The sequence below is a fragment of the Melospiza georgiana genome, chromosome 20, assembly GCF_028018845.1.
Source record: "Melospiza georgiana isolate bMelGeo1 chromosome 20, bMelGeo1.pri, whole genome shotgun sequence".
In the NCBI taxonomy this organism is placed as follows: domain Eukaryota; kingdom Metazoa; phylum Chordata; class Aves; order Passeriformes; family Passerellidae; genus Melospiza; species Melospiza georgiana.
In genome coordinates, this window is record NC_080449.1 from 7,405,715 (window position 1) to 7,418,621 (window position 12,907).

General features: G+C 40.3%; 1 protein-coding gene across 4 annotated transcripts in view; it reads left to right on the top strand.

The window, feature by feature from the left end:
- SPTAN1 (spectrin alpha, non-erythrocytic 1) overlaps positions 1–12,907 on the top strand; it is a 46,391-nt gene that overhangs the window by 11,516 nt on the left and 21,968 nt on the right. For 2 of the 4 annotated variants that reach the window (XM_058038173.1, XM_058038174.1), the window contains exons 5-23: positions 668–814; positions 1,415–1,548; positions 2,185–2,329; positions 2,408–2,562; positions 3,835–3,970; positions 4,393–4,494; positions 4,718–4,855; positions 5,277–5,387; positions 5,842–5,919; positions 6,094–6,249; positions 6,584–6,788; positions 6,916–7,097; positions 7,368–7,611; positions 7,931–8,053; positions 8,763–8,980; positions 9,717–9,809; positions 10,141–10,275; positions 10,678–10,826; positions 12,188–12,247. In XM_058038173.1, coding sequence (XP_057894156.1) covers positions 668–814; positions 1,415–1,548; positions 2,185–2,329; positions 2,408–2,562; positions 3,835–3,970; positions 4,393–4,494; positions 4,718–4,855; positions 5,277–5,387; positions 5,842–5,919; positions 6,094–6,249; positions 6,584–6,788; positions 6,916–7,097; positions 7,368–7,611; positions 7,931–8,053; positions 8,763–8,980; positions 9,717–9,809; positions 10,141–10,275; positions 10,678–10,826; positions 12,188–12,247 — 2,711 coding nt within the window. The remainder of the gene's footprint in view (positions 1–667; positions 815–1,414; positions 1,549–2,184; positions 2,330–2,407; positions 2,563–3,834; positions 3,971–4,392; positions 4,495–4,717; positions 4,856–5,276; positions 5,388–5,841; positions 5,920–6,093; positions 6,250–6,583; positions 6,789–6,915; positions 7,098–7,367; positions 7,612–7,930; positions 8,054–8,762; positions 8,981–9,716; positions 9,810–10,140; positions 10,276–10,677; positions 10,827–12,187; positions 12,248–12,907) is intronic. The other 2 variants (XM_058038175.1, XM_058038177.1) reach the window with 1 other exon arrangement.

The following is a 12,907-nucleotide window of genomic DNA, read 5'->3' on the forward strand; positions in this document are numbered from 1 at the left end:
ATATTTTAAAATAAATATTCTAAATTATTTGTTTTAGAAAGGAGCTAGCCCAAGCAACAAGCAGTGTGTAGATAGTTACTAAATGATTGGAATATCTTTAGATATTGTAAGGACATGAACTGCAGGAGGACTGTTGGCTCTTGATTCTTTGAACTCTTAAGGAAGCAAACCACAAACCACACTATCAAAAGAAAAAAAAGCCACAAAATAATCACACTGGTTTCCTTAAATGATGGTTTGCTATTTTGTATCATTGTGGTTTCAAACTGTAAACCGTGTATAACTGTTACTGAATACAACACTGCACTTCTTGTGCAGAAATCTTGCATCAGAATCCTACAGCAAATGCCCACAAACAGTGTAAAAAGGAACAAATTCTAATCACTCTGTGTGGTAGGAATTTGTACTTGAAAAATTATTATGACTAAGGAAGATGAAAAAATAATCACCTTACTGATCTGGCATATTTTCTGCAATAATGGGTAGATGTTGGGGCAGGGAATGGAGTTTAATAATAATAATAAACTTCATCGTTTTAAGTCTGACCTTGAACACTGTGATTGTCTTTGACCTATTGAAAATTAGGACAGTGTGCTTCCTAGTTTTAATAGTGATTTCCCATAGGATATACTGAAATTAACTTTTTTTTTTTTTTTCAATGTACTAGGAAGCAATAGTGACATCAGAAGAACTTGGACAGGACTTAGAGCATGTTGAAGTTTTGCAAAAGAAGTTTGAAGAGTTCCAGACAGATCTTGCAGCTCATGAAGAAAGAGTAAATGAAGTGAACCAGTTTGCTGGCAAACTTATCCAGGTAAGCATTTATTGGTGTTGAAAATCTCTCTTGGCAAGTCAGTTACCACAGCAAGCATTTGTAACTTCCCCTCTTTCCCCCCTGGTTTGGGGCAGATCTTTAAGCTTTGCTCCACATGCTTTGGAGCAAAGCTTTGGTGCTTGGCTTTCTTCACCTAAAATGGTCACCATTTGATTCACTGGTGGTTCTGCTGAACAGCCTGAATAACTGCCCCATCTAGGAGTGCTCCTGAAAATGTGGAGAGCTGTGATTAGTAAGAGAAAATGTCATATTTGGGTTAAATTTATTTCCCTTGGACAGGGAGGTTTAATATCTCTTCTGGATTGATATCTGGGGCCTGATTAAGGATGGAGGCAGGACATTCCAGGGAAAAAGAAGATACTGTTTATAGCCCTCTTGCCATGGCCTAATCAGTATATAGGGAAAACACTACACGAGTATTGAATGTTTGCACAGTGAAATTTCAGGGAAACTATTGAATTGGGTGATCATCTGGAAAGGACAGTAATTATAAATTGATCTCTTGAAGACCAGCAGTGTTTTGTCAATGGATGTAAAAGCCAAGAACATATGAAAATAGATTTGTCCTTTGATTGCCAGGAAACACATCCTGAAGAGGAACTGATAAAGTCCAAACAAGATGAAGTAAATGCAAGCTGGCAGCGTCTGAAGGGACTTGCCCTTCAGAGGCAGGGAAAACTCTTTGGGGCAGCTGAAGTTCAGCGTTTCAACAGGTATGAACTTGGCTGGATCTGCTGAATGATGTAACCCTTGTGTGGGTGTTTAATGATGCATTCAGCTGCACACAGTAGTATGAGAGGAGCTACTGTCTCCTTTTGCTTTGCTCTTCTGCATGACTTGCTGAATGAAGACCTCGTTGTTCTACAATTACTTTAGAGGGAGCTTTTCAGAACTTGGCAGTTTTGCACTCCTTTCCTCTGAGGACTTTTTCCCCAAGTTCTGTCCTAGATGAACCTTAAATGGGGTGTGCTTTTTTTGCTGGATGTCAGCCCAGTTGTTCTGGAGGCTCTGAGCAATGTCTTTCTGTTCTCATCTCCGTCTACAGCATTTTGAGATTTGCTGTAATTAAGTTGGGAAGGGTCCAGAGTAGGAAATAGATCCACTCCTTGACAGTGCTTTGTGGTCCTGTGATTCTGGGGGACAGTGGCCTGTTAATATGCTTCAAAGTTTCTTGAGATGCAAAGAAAGTCTATTTATTTGTTTTCTAAAGGATGTTTGTAGTTGGCTGCAGTGTTTATATATATGGGTTTGTATGCTGGTATGTCTGGCACACGTATGGGAACACATCCTGCTTCCTTCCTTTTTCCATACAAGACAATCTGCTTTCAATTTGTGCTTTGTTTTTGAAGGGATGTGGATGAAACAATCAGCTGGATTAAGGAGAAAGGGCAGTTGATGGCCTCAGATGATTTTGGCAGAGATTTAGCCAGCGTGCAGGCATTACTGCGCAAGCACGAAGGCCTGGAAAGAGACCTGGCAGCTCTGGAGGATAAGGTACCCGTGAGATGTATTTAAATGAGGTAACCAGCTTGGAAAAGACTGGAAGCTCACTCTGTTTGTGCCTGGGTTTAGGTGAAGGCCCTGTGTGCAGAAGCTGACCGTTTGCAGCAGTCTCACCCAATAAATGCTTCCCAAATCCAAGTGAAACGGGAGGAGCTCATCGCCAACTGGGAGCAGATCCGCACGCTGGCCGCAGAGAGGCACGCTCGCCTCAACGACTCCTACAGGTGTGTCACTGCAGCAGGACAGGGCTGCTTCCCTCCTGGGGCACATCTGACACAGGCCTCTTGGAAGGAGAAGAAAAGAGTGCCATTTCCAAAATTTTGGGATGATTCTGGTATTTTAAGAGCAGTCTCGTTCACCGAATTCTATTTTGCGCTAACTTCTTGTAAAAGAAATATTTATGTGATTGAAAAAAAGAAATATTTATGTGATTGAAAAATTATTGCAGCTTTTTGTTATTCTCTAAATGTGGATCAACTATCAAAACAGACACAGTGATGTTTTAGGACATTTGCTGTTTTCTCCATCTAAGTTGAGACATGCATTGGAAGTACATTGTTTGAAAATGTTTCAGTTTTGCTGGAAAAAAGAGTTGTTTTAATACTTTTATTACAAATCTGTTCACTAGTTTCACTAGTCTTTAAGAGTCTCTATGAAGACTGAAGTATGCTATATTGTTTGATATATTGTCTGAGACCAAATTAATTCCCTGTTTCTATGGTAGTTTGTTTTTTTTTTTTTGCTGTGGAATTTGTTCATCCAGTCTTGTCTATGCTAACCTGGTCTCTGAAACATAACCTGTTAGATTACTGTTGAGAAGCCATTCTAAAAACAAACTAATCCCAATATGGTGGTTAGTTTACATCCTTTCTGGTTTTGTTTTTCTGCCCTTTGTTCCTTCCCACAATGTGAGATTTTTGGCAGTGGAGACCCACACAAATAATCTTTTTCTTTTCCTTCCCTGCCATAGTCTCTTCAGAGCAATTAACAGCAAATATAAAAGGGAACCAGAAACTGATCACATTTGCTGATAAGTGTTAAGCATATGCCAAAGGCAACAACTAAAGGCATTCTGGAAGGAATTTGAGGATTTGTTTGCTTGTTTTAGGGCTGAGGCATGTGCAGTTGAAATTTTCTGTCAGTTCACTCCCCCACACACTGTTATGACAAAAGCAGCCCTGTGAATTATCTTGAGAACTATAATTTTGATTTCTGTTGTCCTCAGTGTGTAGTTAGCAATATTAATTTTGCTTACAATATAAGTTATATACAAAATATATGAGACATTGATTTAAAACCCAACATTTTCATAACTTCAAAAGACTTCTTTTTTGATTGAAAGCATATTTAGTTATTTAATATTCTGAGCAGATTTTCGTGTTGTTTTATTTGTATCTAAAGAACAGCTTTTATGTTTGCAACCCTTTCTTTGGGGAAAGGGAGAGAAACTCTGCAAATTAATTATTCCTAATCATTTTTTGCTTTGCTTACCCAAGGCTGCAGCGCTTTCTCGCAGACTTCCGGGACCTCACCAGCTGGGTGACTGAGATGAAGGCTCTGATAAATGCTGATGAACTTGCCAATGATGTGGCTGGGGCAGAAGCCCTTCTAGACAGACATCAGGAACATAAGGTAGAGTGGTTATACAGAAAATCCAGTCAGCAGCCCTCTGATTTGTGTGTCTAACACAGTCTGAGTCAGTGCTGTAGCACTGGAATGCTTTGATCATGCAACAGACACAGTACTAGATTGCTGTCTTGATTTAATATTCTTAAATTGTTTCTAGATGGTAGATATATACTAAGTATTTAAGAATGCTTATGATAATATTTTATAAAAAGTAGGCCTGATAGCAGCCAGTTGGACTAATGATTGTTTTTGTTCTCCATCATGAGGAATTCCTATAATTAAGCAGAAAGAATTCAGCTCAAATGAACTTTTAGTTTCATTTTAATGTAGAAATTTATACGTACCTTACGTGCATTATAAGGTAATTCTGACGCTCTGTGCTAAGATAAATTTTTATAACAGCTTTTCCACATGTCCTTCCATAGGGAGAAATTGATGCCCATGAAGACAGCTTCAAATCTGCTGATGAGTCAGGCCAGGCTTTGCTCTCTGCTGGGCACTATGCTTCTGATGAAGTTAAAGAAAAGGTAAGCTGAGAGCAGGAGCTCCTAGAAGAATTTTCTCTTTCTTCTGTGTCCCTTAATTTAAAAGGATGATCACATCAGGAACTGGAGATTTCATTGTTTACAGAGGAGGTCATTTTCAATTCAGTGCTAACCATTTTTTAGATGACAATTTGATTTTACATTGAGATGGAAGTGAACTAGAGTGTTAAATAAAATTATTATATTTTCTTTCCCCATCAATTAGCTGACCATCCTCTCAGATGAAAGGTCTGCCTTGCTGGAACTGTGGGAGCTCCGCAGGCAGCAGTATGAGCAGTGCATGGACCTGCAGCTTTTCTACAGAGACACTGAACAAGTTGACAACTGGATGAGCAAACAAGAAGTGAGTGCATATCTTTGAATTCTCCAGATATGGTGAACTTTAATTTCTGGGTAGTCTTTTGTAAGCTCAAGCAATTGGTATTGCCTGCTGGCAGTGCCATGAACACCCACGAGTGAGTGGGTGCTGTGCAGTTATTTATCTGACTGCCTGAAATGGTGCAATGGCTGTTTCCATCAAATGCTGAAACTATGAGCTGTGACGAGTGGGCTTGATGTGGCTTTTGTGTGTGTTAACTCTTGTAAAATGCTGGTTGAATAAGAAGCTAAAAAGAATTATTGGTTGTTAAAAGCATAAAGCAAAAACCATGCCATCTTGACCTTTCAGTAATAACATATGGCAGAAGATATCCCTGGCTGTGCTTGAGCTCACTTAGAGCAGCTGAGTATGGAAACATAAAAATGTGTTTGTGTCCTTACTTTAGGCTTTTCTGCTGAATGAAGACCTTGGTGATTCTCTGGACAGTGTGGAGGCTCTTCTGAAGAAGCATGAAGACTTTGAGAAATCCCTAAGTGCCCAAGAGGAGAAAATCACAGTAAGACATTGACATTAGGCCATCACTAAATGGATGAGAAGTGAAACAAGGGCATTTATTCACTGGGAAGGAGACACTGGTGGTAAAGGATGGGGTTGGCTTTGCAGAATGATCTTCTATTATGTGTGATGTATTAGCTCTAAATAACAGGTATGGTCTCTAAAATGGAAAAGAGTGGGAAAAGTATGGGATAGGGCTTGGTTTCTGTCACAGAGCCAGGTAACCTGGTGCATCCTTATCATACCAGCACACAGGTGGATGAATATTTGTCAAAAAACTGCACTCTTCCACATGGAGAGGATGAGAATACAGAGAGAAAAGGGTGTAAGGATAAATCTGCTAATGGCTTTCTGTCAGTTTTACTGTGATAAACTTTGGGGAATTGATATACTGAGCAAATTTGCAGAAGCAATTTCTATTACACCAAATAAATGGAAACATGTTTTCCCTCTAGGCATTAGATGAGTTTGCTACTAAGTTGATTCAGAATAACCACTATGCCATGGATGATGTTGCTACACGCAGAGATGCTGTAAGTATCCAAAATACATTTGGACTGTAGGCGTTAAATCTTGTTCTGCTCTATTATTTTACATGGCTTGACTTCAATATAGGATAAATCAGTGGAGTTGTCCCAAGAGGGATGCCGTGATGGTTCTTAGAAGCTTCAAGAATTTAAAAACCTTTCCCTTTCTTCTTTTTTCAGCTGCTGAGCCGCCGAAATGCCCTTCATGAAAGAGCCATGCGCCGCCGCGCTCAGCTGGCGGATTCTTTCCATCTGCAGCAGTTTTTCCGAGATTCTGATGAGCTCAAGAGCTGGGTTAATGAAAAGATGAAAACTGCAACTGATGAGGCCTACAAGGTAAACACAAAGATGAATGGTAGAATGCTTTTAAGGCAGTACTAGGCTTAATCAGTCTAATGACACAAAGCAAATGTTGCTGATAGTCAGTGGTATTAATGGCAACAGGAGGAATTGTGTAATTTCTTCATGACCCCAAGAGGCATTTTCCCATCATGCAGTAATTGTGCCTGTCCAATAGCTTAAGAATTCTGATTTAAGGCATATTTTTGGCACCAGATCCTCTGGTTACACTATAGCATGTCTATGAACATAGTCCAATTTCAAAACTTCTTCAGAGATCTTTGAGTACTGGTTTAGCATTGAAATGTTCTATTTCTTTCTTCATCTGTAGGATCCATCAAACTTGCAAGGGAAAGTTCAGAAGCACCAGGCTTTTGAAGCAGAGCTGTCTGCCAACCAGAGCCGGATCGATGCCCTGGAGAAAGCTGGCCAGAAGCTCATTGATGTCAAGCACTACGCGTCCGATGAGGTGGCAGCTCGCATGAATGAAGTCATCAGCTTGTGGAAGAAACTTCTGGAGGCCACTGAGCTCAAAGGTATGACTTGCTCAGAAGAATATGGGCAAATTTCTAGAGAGTTTAGCTGGGAGAAGACAGGAAATGAGTTCACTTCAGTTTCCACTTGACTTACCTGTCCTGTTCTCCTCTTGCCTGTCTCTCTCAGGTATAAAACTGCGAGAAGCCAATCAGCAGCAGCAGTTTAATCGCAATGTGGAGGACATTGAGCTCTGGCTCTATGAAGTAGAAGGACACTTGGCTTCTGATGATTATGGAAAAGATCTTACTAATGTTCAGAATCTTCAGAAGAAACATGCACTGCTGGAGGCAGATGTTGCTGCCCATCAGGTAAGGAAATAATTTTTATTCCTGCCTTTTCAGATCTGCTCACTCAAAAGATGGCATTTTCAGATATGCTCAGAGACCTTAGCAGGTCTGATGTTTATAATTTTTTTAGCTTTGAGTTTTATAGTTTGCTTCTCAGAAATAATTTTGCACTAAAACATAACTTGTATGTCTCTAAAATAATATCTTATAACTTTCGTAGAAATGAGCTTCTCAGTCACTGCAGCCACCTCACTGAAGTTCTGACCTAATGGTGTCGCTGATCAATTTTAGGATCGGATAGATGGCATTACCATCCAGGCACGCCAGTTCCAGGAGGCTGGGCACTTTGATGCTGACAATATCAAGAAGAAACAAGAAGCTTTAGTGGCTCGTTACGAAGCTCTGAAGGACCCCATGGTGGCTCGCAAGCAGAAACTCGCAGATTCCCTTCGCCTGCAGCAGCTTTTCCGTGACATCGAGGATGAGGAGACCTGGATTAGGGAAAAAGAACCTATTGCAGCTTCAACAAACCGAGGTTGGTCCATCCTGAGATCTCTAGGATTCAGATGTCAGAATTGCTCTGTTATAAATTGTATCTTGATAGAACATTCTCTGAAAATTTCAGAGCTTTTTGGTGTAATTAACATTGCCCAGAGTTACAATTTGCCATTGCCCTAAGTCTCTGTTATTTTGCTTATGTAATTGCAGTGGTAATGTAGTTTCCATAGTACTCTGTCCTCATTGTTAGAGTTCTCCCTGTGCAAGTTTCTGTATTGCTGGCTGCAGCTGCCTTGAAATTTTTGTTTCATCTAGTGACTCTGATTCAGCTGATTTAATTATTTTGTATCTTTCAGGCAAGGACTTAATTGGTGTCCAGAATCTGTTAAAGAAGCACCAAGCTTTGCAGGCAGAAATTGCAGGCCATGAGCCTCGCATTAAAGCAGTCACACAGAAGGGAAATGCTATGGTGGAAGAAGGTATGTCTCAATTTTTTTTAACTCTGGCAGTCTTTAGTTCTCTGTCCCAGCACAGTTTAGAATTACTTCCTGATTTTATCCTGCTAATAGGCAGGTACCTGCTAGCAGGATGAACTCCTGGTCATCCTTTCACTTGAAAATAAAAATAGGTTCCTAGATGGGAACCTGTCTGAATGTTGACAGATCTGTCTACTCTTGATGAACACTTATTTAGTAATTTTGTGCCTATTGTATTTAGTCCCTATAATTAAATCTGTTAAAGGACTCTCTCTGAGGTACATAATCCTGATGTGAGAGAAAATTATCTACAAAGACAGTAATTCTTGCTTGTAAATACATAAGCATCTTTATTTCTGACTGGGTGTTTTTAACATGAAAATTTGAAAAAATATCCTGCAGGTCTGAAATAATATTTGTCTGCTGCTAGAACTCTGGAAAGAGATGACCTTTTCTGTTTCATCATTGAGAAATGTTAACATGTGTCTCATTTTATTCCTATTGATTAAGATATGCTGGTACAGCTTGATTTGCAGGTTGTGTTTTCCAGTCTGAGGCAAAAGGACCAGCTGAGTTATGTTTTTATAATTCTGGTCTAAATAGGCTTTAAATTGGTCTGACTTTTTGACCTTGAAGAATTATAAGTAATCTTTTAACGTCTATTGCTTTTGTCTGCCGAAGTCCTTCAGTTCCCTCTGCTTCTGTTCCACAGGACACTTTGCAGCTGAGGATGTGAAAATCAAACTGAATGAGCTGAACCAGAAGTGGGACTCTCTGAAAGCCAAAGCGTCTCAGCGGCGGCAGGACCTGGAGGATTCCCTGCAGGCTCAGCAGTACTTTGCTGATGCTAATGAAGCTGAATCCTGGATGAGGGAAAAGGAGCCCATTGTAGGCAGTACAGACTATGGGAAAGATGAAGACTCTGCTGAGGTATTTGAGATTCTTGTTTAAATCTATTTTGCATAAGTACAGTGAGGATTTGTCCAATGGTAAAAAATGAGCTGTGATAATTTCAGGATTCTTGAGGGCGGATTCTTGCATCAAGCAAGATTTTGGCTCTTAGTCAAAAGATGACATATTTTCCTGTGTCTTAGTTGCTATTGCAACTATGTGAAATTCTGCTGCTCAGTATATTAAACCAACTGTGAGGAAGCTTTACCTCTGTATGCACTCTTTTACAAGCTTTTGTTTTTTTAAGTATAATGAAAATAATATCAGCAAATTCCTCGTGGGATGAGCATTTCAGTAGGAGTCTGGTTTTCAGCAGTTCATTAGCCTGGAAGTAATTTTTTTGGTCTGGATTTGTTTTATTGATATCATCCTCCAGTCAAACACCACATCCCAGGCAGTGCTGACTGACATTTTGTTAAACATGAAGTGCAGTTTAAAGGCACACTTAAAACTTACCCGTATCACTCTGGAAATAGTTATTTCTGGTCAGAACAAAAGAATGTTGCTGAGATAAGGTAGAGGCAAAGCACCAGAAGCATTAGGCCCACTATCTAGCCTGTGAATAAATAGAAGTGATTATTCCCATGAGAGTCACAAGGCTGGCAGCTCTGAAAAACCCACATTCCCTTTGTATGGAGTCAAAGTATATATTTGAAGCAGAGGCATATTTGTAAAATGGCAAGGTGTTTATGTTGTTATTATCATCCACTTTCAGGCTCTTCTGAAGAAACATGAAGCTTTGATGTCTGATCTCTCCGCTTATGGCAGCAGCATCCAGGCGTTGAGGGAACAGGCCCAAGCATGCAGGGTAAGAAAAGATGCCAATCATGTACCTAAAATTCATGGGTCAGCAAAAGGTAAAAACAAAGCTTGATAACAGTGGTTGGTTTTGAGAGGTTATTGCAGACTCTGCTTGATTTTCTCAAAAAAATTAGCAGTCTGTTTTTATAATCATAAGACATCTGTATTGTTTTGAAGTAAAACAATTTAATGTGGTGGTTTTCAGGATTTGAGCCCAGACAGCACCTAAACTGACTCTACAGCAGCTTTAACTAAGGCTGAAGTCTATTCTAGGACAACAGCATTGATTGTAATAAACATGTAGAAGCTCATTTTTTCTTGTGCCTTTTTTTTCTTAGCAACAAGTTGCTCCCACAGATGATGAAACTGGAAAAGAGCTGGTTCTGGCACTCTATGATTACCAGGAGAAGAGTCCCCGGGAGGTGACAATGAAGAAGGGAGATATCCTCACCTTACTCAACAGCACCAACAAGGTGGGTTCTGGCCTCCTGCTTTGCTGCCCTGCTTGGCTCCCTCAGTGCTGTGTGCTTTGTTTGGTTTTGGCACATTTTGCCCATGTCCCCATTCAGCACTTCAGCTGAACCTCTTCATTTCCATCACTCCTCTACAGCTGCCAACAGACAGGCCACATGTCTGTGAGAACTTTAAATCCCTGATGTGGAGGAACTTTTGGTCAAATAGAAAAGCAGACATGGGAGTAAGATCTCCATCTTCAAAAGACTGTTTGAAATGATCTCCATAACAAGAACAAACTGTTGAGAGCATCACTGGTTTCCTTGTGTTAATACAAGTCTCTGATTTGCAGCATTCACTTGCCCAGCATTCTTTATGCCTGATGATGTCCTCACAGACCTTTGTGGTTTTTTTGCTTCCAGGACTGGTGGAAGGTGGAAGTCAATGACCGCCAGGGATTTGTCCCTGCTGCCTATGTGAAGAAACTGGATCCTGCCCAGTCTGCATCGCGAGAGAACCTCCTGGAGGAGCAGGGCAGCATCGCGCTGCGCCAGGAGCAGATCGACAACCAGTAAGCTCTGACTGATGAGATGTGACACTGCCAGCATCAGCTGGCTTGGCCTTTGCTTCACAGATTGCCACCAGCTTAGGTTAATGCTTCTTACACTAGGGAGTAATTCATTGGAGCAAAACAAGGGGCTCCTTTGCCAGAGGCACCGGATTCAGTTGCTTTATTCCTACTCTAGATTTTCTTGTTGCTTTTCCCATTTTTAACTGTTAAACTCATTACACTAGAGCTCAACTTACTGTCTGACTTGAGTATTTTGTGTTCCTTTTGTTTTTGTACCTAACTACTTAACTTGTTTGTGAATTATATATGTCCTAAGCAACTCTTGTATATGTAGTTGTCACTTCTTAACATGTGATCTGTTTTGAAAAGCTTTCTTAAATTTGATTCCATTAAGTACAGTGCTCTCCCTATAAAGGGCTGACTCTGAAGGTGCCCTCCTTATGAGCTGGGGCTACTTTGCTGCTAGCTCATCACTTTTTTTTCTGAAATGTGGTGCCAATATTTGTTGCCATTATAGGAGCTAAAAGGTGTCTCCCCCTTCTTTTTTTTTCAACTTTTATCATATTTTTTAAAAGAGCAGCATATCGTTTCAAACAGAAAACTGCAAGGCTGCTTGGTAATGACCTTCTTAAAGCACATGGTGGCTGGAGATTAATTCACGCAAGGGCTGTGGGTGATAGCTGTGAGTGCTAGCCCATCTTATCAAGCCACTTGAAAGCTGAAGCTGAAAGTTTTCTGTGTACTCCCATCTGTTTGTGCAGCTATGCTGCCGTTCTGTGTCAGAATTTCTTCCCACTCAGTTGTGTTGAGTCATCAGTTATTACAGTGCCATGCAATAATTACTAGCCTTAGCTCTAGAATTAAAAAAATAAAATAAAATAGCACAAAAAACCCCACCAACCTGTAACAAAAAAACATTTTACCAGCATGAAGAAAAAATGCTGGAGAATTGTGGCACATTGGTCAGGATGTTAATAATATCATTATTAAATATCCCTCCAATCCCTATCAATATCCCTCCACGGGTTTGCATATGGGTTTTAGTGACTAGAACAGGGTGCCTTATTTTAGAGCCAAGGAGAGGGGACCACCTTTTAGTTTCCAATCCCATGGCACAGTCATGAGGAAATGAGGAGACCTTATAGAGAGAGCTCGACTGTACTGCTGAGGTTTCCTTACATGAATTGTACTCCTGATCTGATTTGCTTTGCTTCTGAACAACACCTAATTTTCTCCATTTAAATGTGAACTCTTACCCATCTCCTACCACAGACCAGCCATGGATGGAGCTGCTGCTTTCATTATTTTTGTTAATCTGACTAATTTTTCGCATGCATTTGCTGTGCTCCCTGTCTGTGCAGGACTCTCATTACTAAGGAGGTCGGCAGTGTCTCTCTGCGTATGAAACAGGTCGAAGAACTGTGAGTAGGATTAGCCCTTTCCTAAACCATGCTGTCTCCACACTGTCACTGCTCATCCTCCCTTTGTTTCTTTCTTTGGGAATGCTGCTCCAAAGAGCCGTGAAGGAGGCCATTTCTGCAAGGAGGATTAGTTTAGATGAATGTGGTGGTCTGTGTTTCCTCTGTTCCTCACAAGCAGCTGCTTATCTTGCTGGGCACCTCTGTGCTGCTGGATTGGTTCATGTTTATTCCATCACTCTGGTTTTGCTTACCACCGAGGCTTTAGGGATATCTGGACTGTTTTTCTTAAAAAGCATCTCCTGCTTTTTCTGAGGTGCAGATGGAAATATTACCTTGTTTGTATAAATATATATAAAATACATCTACCAAGTATTGCATCACATCTGAATGTCCTAAGAGTATAGGAAGGGTGGGGCTGTCATGGTTTATCATACAAAGTAACATTCATGCTGGGTGCTCAAAAAAACATTATTTATATAGAGCGATTATTCCTTCATTTTAACATTAACTAAATTTTGAAATCTGTGTTCGTGTCTCCTGGAAAAGATATCAAGTTTTCATTATACTGGTGGCAGTTGCTGGGAAATCCAAATCCACAGTGTTCATTGGCTGTGCCTGGCTTTTCATACCAAATGTATTTCTTGAAAATTAAAAGTGACA